This window comes from Muntiacus reevesi, chromosome 1 (assembly GCF_963930625.1).
Source record: "Muntiacus reevesi chromosome 1, mMunRee1.1, whole genome shotgun sequence".
In the NCBI taxonomy this organism is placed as follows: Eukaryota; Metazoa; Chordata; class Mammalia; order Artiodactyla; family Cervidae; genus Muntiacus; species Muntiacus reevesi.
In genome coordinates, this window is record NC_089249.1 from 82,648,425 (window position 1) to 82,654,302 (window position 5,878).

The 5,878-nt window shown below is 44.2% G+C and overlaps 1 protein-coding gene across 2 annotated transcripts; it reads left to right on the forward strand.

Annotated features, from left to right (window-relative positions):
- Positions 1-249: 249 nt before the first annotated feature.
- Positions 250-4,915, forward strand: MCL1 (MCL1 apoptosis regulator, BCL2 family member). 2 transcript variants are annotated; one of them, XM_065904855.1, is made up of 3 exons: positions 250-1,003; positions 1,351-1,598; positions 2,127-4,915. In XM_065904855.1, the coding sequence occupies exons 1-3, from the start codon at positions 316-318 to the stop codon at positions 2,241-2,243; spliced, it is 1,053 nt and encodes a 350-aa protein (XP_065760927.1). In that variant the 5' UTR covers positions 250-315; the 3' UTR covers positions 2,244-4,915. The 2 variants fall into 2 exon arrangements, with proteins under 2 accessions (XP_065760927.1, XP_065760931.1); XM_065904859.1 differs by lacking the exon at positions 1,351-1,598.
- Positions 4,916-5,878: the final 963 nt, after the last annotated feature.

The window sequence follows — 5,878 nt, forward strand, 5'->3', positions numbered from 1 at the left end:
CTCAGCCGCCTGAGCAGCCGTTTTTACGTAACCCGCCGCGAGAGGCTCCGAGGAGCCGGAAACCCCGCCCTGCCGCAGGCCCCGCCCCTGCCCTGACCCCGCCGGTTAGGTGCCGTGCGCAACCGCCGGAAGCTTTCGCAGCCTTCCCCATTTAAGGGATACAGTGTTTTTTTTGAGTTGCTGACGCCATTGCGTAGGACAGGCCCTAAAACCGTGATCTCGGAGCTCCTCTCTCAGAGGTTACTTCCGCTCTCTTCAAGTTAGGAATTGGGCCCAGCCTCCACTTTTCTCAGGCGGCAGCGGCATCGGTTCGCGATGTTCGGCCTGAAGAGAAACGCAGTAATCGGACTGAACCTCTACTGTGGGGGAGCCGGATTAGGACAGGGCAGCGGCGCCTCCTCTCCCGGGGGGCGGCTTTTGGCTGCGGGGAAGGAGGCCACGGCGCGGCGAGAGGTAGGGGGAGGGGAAGCCGGCACGGTGATTGGCGGAAGCGCCGGCCCTAGCCCCCCGGCCTCTCTTGCGCCCGACGCCCGGAGGGTCGCGCGGCCCTCGCCCATTGGCGCCGAGGGCCCCGACGTCACTGCGACCCCCACCAGATTGCTGTTCTTCGCGCCCACACGCCGCGCGTCGCCGCCTGAAGAGATGGAATCCCCGATCTCCGACGCCATCATGTCGCCCGAAGAGGAGCTGGACGGGTGCGAGCCAGACCCTCTCGGGAAGCGACCTGCCGTCCGGTCTTTACCTTTGTTGGTCGGAGAAGCCAGTAACAACAGTCCAGGCTCGGACGGCTCGCTGCCCTCGACGCCGCCCCCAGCAGAGGAGGAGGAGGACGAGTTATATCGGCAGTCCCTGGAGATTATCTCTCAGTACCTCCGGGAGCAGGCAACCGGCGCCAAGGACGCGAAGCCCCTGGGCGGGTCTGGGGCCACCAGCCGGAAGGCGTTGGAGACCCTGCGCCGAGTCGGGGATGGGGTGCAGCGCAACCACGAGACGGCTTTCCAAGGTAAGGGGGTTAGTCCTGGAAGTCGTGCTGCCTTTTTTTCCCCAGCTCTCTGGACTCACCCATCTGCAGTGGGTGGAAACAGAAACGAGTCTGTATTCAAAGGACTCTCCTATTTCTGAAACCCGAATATTCTGGCCGTGAGTCATTGTTTCCGCCCACTTAATTCTTTTGGAAATGGCAGCTCTGTTCAAAGCCCGGAAAGGGTGGGATGTCAGTTTTCAAGTGGGATCGCCCAGAGCGCGGTAGAGCCCGAATAGCAATTTCCCCCGCCGTGGGTGGGCAGGCGAATCGTGCCCTGGTGTAGACAAAAGCGACCGTGGGAACCTGCATGCTTTTCTTCCTCTCAGGCATGCTTCGGAAACTGGACATGAAAAACGAAGACGATGTCAAATCTTTGTCTCGAGTGATGGTTCATGTTTTCAGTGACGGAGTAACAAACTGGGGCAGGATTGTGACTCTTATTTCTTTTGGTGCCTTTGTGGCCAAACACTTGAAGAGTATAAATCAAGAAAGCTGCATCGAACCACTAGCAGAAAGCATCACAGATGTTCTCGTAAGGTCAAAACGAGACTGGATAGTCAAACAAAGAGGCTGGGTAAGTTTGTGTTAAGGTCGAATAGGGGATTTGGAGTGAAAATGGATGGAGGATTCTATAAGAGAGAGGATATCTAAAGGTTTTTAAGATGCACAGCTTAGTTTTCAAGGCTCTAATTGGGGACCTCTGCATGGTGTTGATTTAAGTAGTTGGTCCGTAAGGATGGTGGTGTGAGTGTCTTGAACTGTTGCATCAAAAATCCTGATTTTTTTAGGCTGTTTTACTGTTTGAGTCTTTTGCTTCGGGTATTTTATTATTCAAATAGTTACTCCTCACCCCAGTTAATTCAGATTATGAAGAAATGAAATAAGAATCCCCTGGGGATGATAGTTAATACATTCTTGAGCGTGCCCCACCTCCCTTTTAATTGCATAATATGTCTCTGCAGAGTTGGGGGTAAATAATTGGCTCGTCATTAGGTTTGGGGGGAAATCTTAGATATTTTAATTCATCTTTTCCCTGTAAATAGTATTTTTAAGCCAGTGGAAGCCTGTGCTTGAAAATGTGCTTTTCTTTTTCATTTTCTAGGATGGGTTTGTGGAGTTCTTCCATGTAGAGGACCTAGAAGGCGGCATCAGAAATGTGCTGCTGGCTTTTGCAGGTGTTGCCGGAGTAGGAGCTGGTTTGGCATATCTAATAAGATAGCCTTTTAAGTGCAATAATTGACTCTCCAGCCACCAAAACAGCCACCAAAATCACCGCTGTGAACTCACAAGTATTTATGAAGTTGGCCGTCATCTAACAATGGATAAAACCAAGTGGCAGGAAGATTGTGGCTAACAGGAATAAATACATGAGCAAAGTAATCTCCCTTGAAGAGTCAGTCTCTGAAAGAAGCTGAGTTCCGTTTCAGCAACAGGCAAATTTTGGGAAGCTATGGAGATGGACATTTTAGTTTTAGTGAAGATGCTAGAGTGGAGAGACTTTACCTAGAACAGGAAGTTGGCCAGTGGACTGACTAGTCATAGATACGCCCACTGAATTCATAAACTTCTATAGTGTTAAAATAGAAGCGCTAACAATGCCAGTGGGATATGTAAAACTGATTTTAAGCCACAAGTAATAGAACTATGACAAGAAGCATCAGTACTGTAACGCAGTGTGTGGAGGGAACTTTGTTCATTGTGGTTAGCTTTCCCAGGTGTGATTCTTCAAGAGACCAAATGCTCAGGATGTTTATACCTGTTCTGCTTTGGCTGGGTTTGAGGGATTCTTTGCCTAATGTCATGGCCAAGAATACTGAAAGTTGGAATAGAATTACAAATTTGGAATGTTGAGTTTTGAAAAACTTGTATTGGTCTGTAAAAATTTATATTTTTGCAGACTAGTGTTAACTTGGTTCTTACAGCTTTTCTATTCTAATCTGTTCTAGTGAATACTAGATTGTATACAGAACTAGCTGATGTATGCAACCTGGTATAGTACAACAATTCTGATAACTATGCAGGCTTTAATTTTCCTATCTTGATTTGGGTATTTCTTAAACTGCTGTTTGGGGTTTTTTTTGTTTTTTTAACCTGGGACTGAGAAATTAATGGAAATTAATCCTTTCACTTTGTTAGACCTGGGTTTTCAATAATCGAGTCAAGGTTTTAAGGTTTCTTTTGGGGGGCGGAACACACAGGCTGATGACTCTCAGATGATGGGCTCTGATTGGGCAACTACTTATTTTGAGTTCCTTTCATTTGACCTAATTTAACTGGTGCAATTTAAACTGAGTTCATGAGCTCATCTTCAAAGCTTTTGCTAAAAGATTTTCAGCTGTTCCAAATGGGACTTCTTAGGAATATGTATAAAAAGATTACATCAGATGGATGAGAGACACTTGACCCCTATTTGCTTAATAAATTGTACAATAATGGCTTGGCAAAGCAAGCTATAGTCTAACCATGGTGCTATTATTAGGCTTGCTTGTTAAACACAGGTCTAAGCCTAGCGTCTGAATAAAACAAATACTTAACTTCATTTTTATTAATGATTCTTGAACTTTGTTTCAGATTTTTACATTGGCATCTCTGTAGGTTTCAGACTTGATGTTCTGTCTAACTTTCTGTTTATTTCCTATCCTTCCTTAAAATATTTGCTGCTTATTCTGCTCCCTCCACACATATTTATATTAGTCCCTACAAATGTACCTTGCCATTCCTGAACTCTTACTAGCCCTTTTAGTTTTTGGCATTAGGAACCTAAGTGACTGCCCACGGAGTCCACCGACCTTCCTCATTTTTGAATTTTATCTTAGGAGATGGCAGTACAGTGGATGCTGACAGTAACAGTCATGAGGTGAGAAGAGTCCCTTCTTGTACTGGTATCTTATTGGTTGTTGCTTAACTCTGGGGAGAAATCTTCAAAAGTCCCCTTAGGGGATTTCAGAGAAGGGGACAACTTCTTAGGTGATTTTTCTTTAGGTACCTTTGCATTTGAATATGCTCACTTAAAATTGATGGACTCTGTTAAACCTCAAAGTTACATAAAAGTTACTAGTAAACAGAAGAAAACTATAGTGGAACCAGGATCATTTGAAAACTTCAACCTCTGAATGTGACCTTTAGTTTGTGGACTCCAGACAAAAATAGACATGAATAAAATGACTAAGAATGTAATAAGGGAACAATTGCCCTGCCTGCCCATCTCTAAGCCTTAAGGTCATCTAGCTAGAGCTATTTTTTTAATCTGTGTATTTATCATTGTTGATCCGAAATCACTTATTTATATCACGTCTATCTCTAAGGACCTAAAAGCACTTTATATAGTTAATTAATCTTAAGATCTAGTTAAGGTGACTGAAAGGCCTGTCTCCCCATAGCCAGTTGTGAAAATAAGCACAGAGATGTAAATTGATGGAATTTAGGGATCCCATTTCCACTTTACTAGGTATAAGTGCTGAAATGTAAAGGAGTATCTAAAATTGATATTTTGGTCAGCAGCTGGTGATAAGGGTTTAGGGAGCCCAAGTGCTTTGGGGCAAGGTGAGTGCTTCCGTAGGGAGAAGAGGCATATGTTGTAAGTGTTGACCAGCTGCCGTAGTGCAGGCAAATCCTCCACAATGGAAAGGGAGGGGCTGCTTGGAAAGATGGCTCTCAACAACTTCTGTCTGATGCTTCTCTCAGGGAAAATCCTGCAGTCCTTTAGTGTTGTCTATGTACATTCTGTTGGGGGTGAACACCTTGGTTCTTGTTAAAACAGCTAATGCTGTCGACAGCTGTGCCAAGAAGGGTTAGGACCAACAAACTAATGTAGGCTATAAAATGTAGTGTGTTTCCCTAACTTCCTGTTTTTCCTGAGAAGAAAAAAATAAATATTTTATTCAAATGCAAGGTGTGATATGGGTGTTTTCTAATCAATGCTTGTTTTCCTTCCTCCTCTTAGGCAAGCATCTGAGGGAAGTCAGCTGAGCAAATAAGAACAGTCTAGGTGAATTAACCAGCAAAAGCTCCATAAAGCTGATTTGCCTTAGAGTGAAGGTCAGTTCCCTTTAGAATAACTCCTCTTTCATTCAAATTAGAGGTGTTGGGCTTTTAATTACATGTATTACTGTTGTACTTTGGAGCAGTTTCTGTACATTTTAATACAAAAATCAATACCCTGTCCTGGTTTCTTTTAGCCACCAAATGTTGGTATAATTTGAAAGTAAGGAGGGTCATAATAGCAGTTATTGTATCACTCTATCTCACTCAACCTTTTGAGGTGATTGAAGGAGCTAGAAGAATTAACACCCAAAGTTAAGAATTTTGATAGGGTGGTTGGTACTAATGTTTCAGTTACTTTTCCCATTTCCTCCCCAAAAGGAGGTGTGAATTAGCAAGTCAATTTCAGAAGCACTGTCCTGTCTTTATTTCAGTTACCTTGAAAGAGAGTGGAGTCACCATGGAAATGTGCAAATATGGAATTTGCATTTTGGTTTTAAGCCCTGACCACAAAATATTAATCGTGCAAGCCGGATTCTATGCTTCCCCCACTTCGTGTTACATACATCTGGCAGCTCCTCTTTCTGAAGCCTAACTGCCAAAAGATGATAGTTTATGAAGAAAACTTTTTTACAACTGAACTCTCAGACAGAGGTGTTCAGGGAGAGTTAGCAAAGGACATGAGAGCCCTAATCATGATCAGTGTAAAGTTCTGCTGAACAATATTGTTTCTCCCATTGCTATGTTGCTATCTGAAGCTATTTCTGTGGCAATATTCCTTAGTTTAACACCTTATAAACTTGGGTCAAATGGTAACCAGTAATATGAGTCACTGAGGGAGTCAGTCAACACTTTCCTCATTTAAACACCACT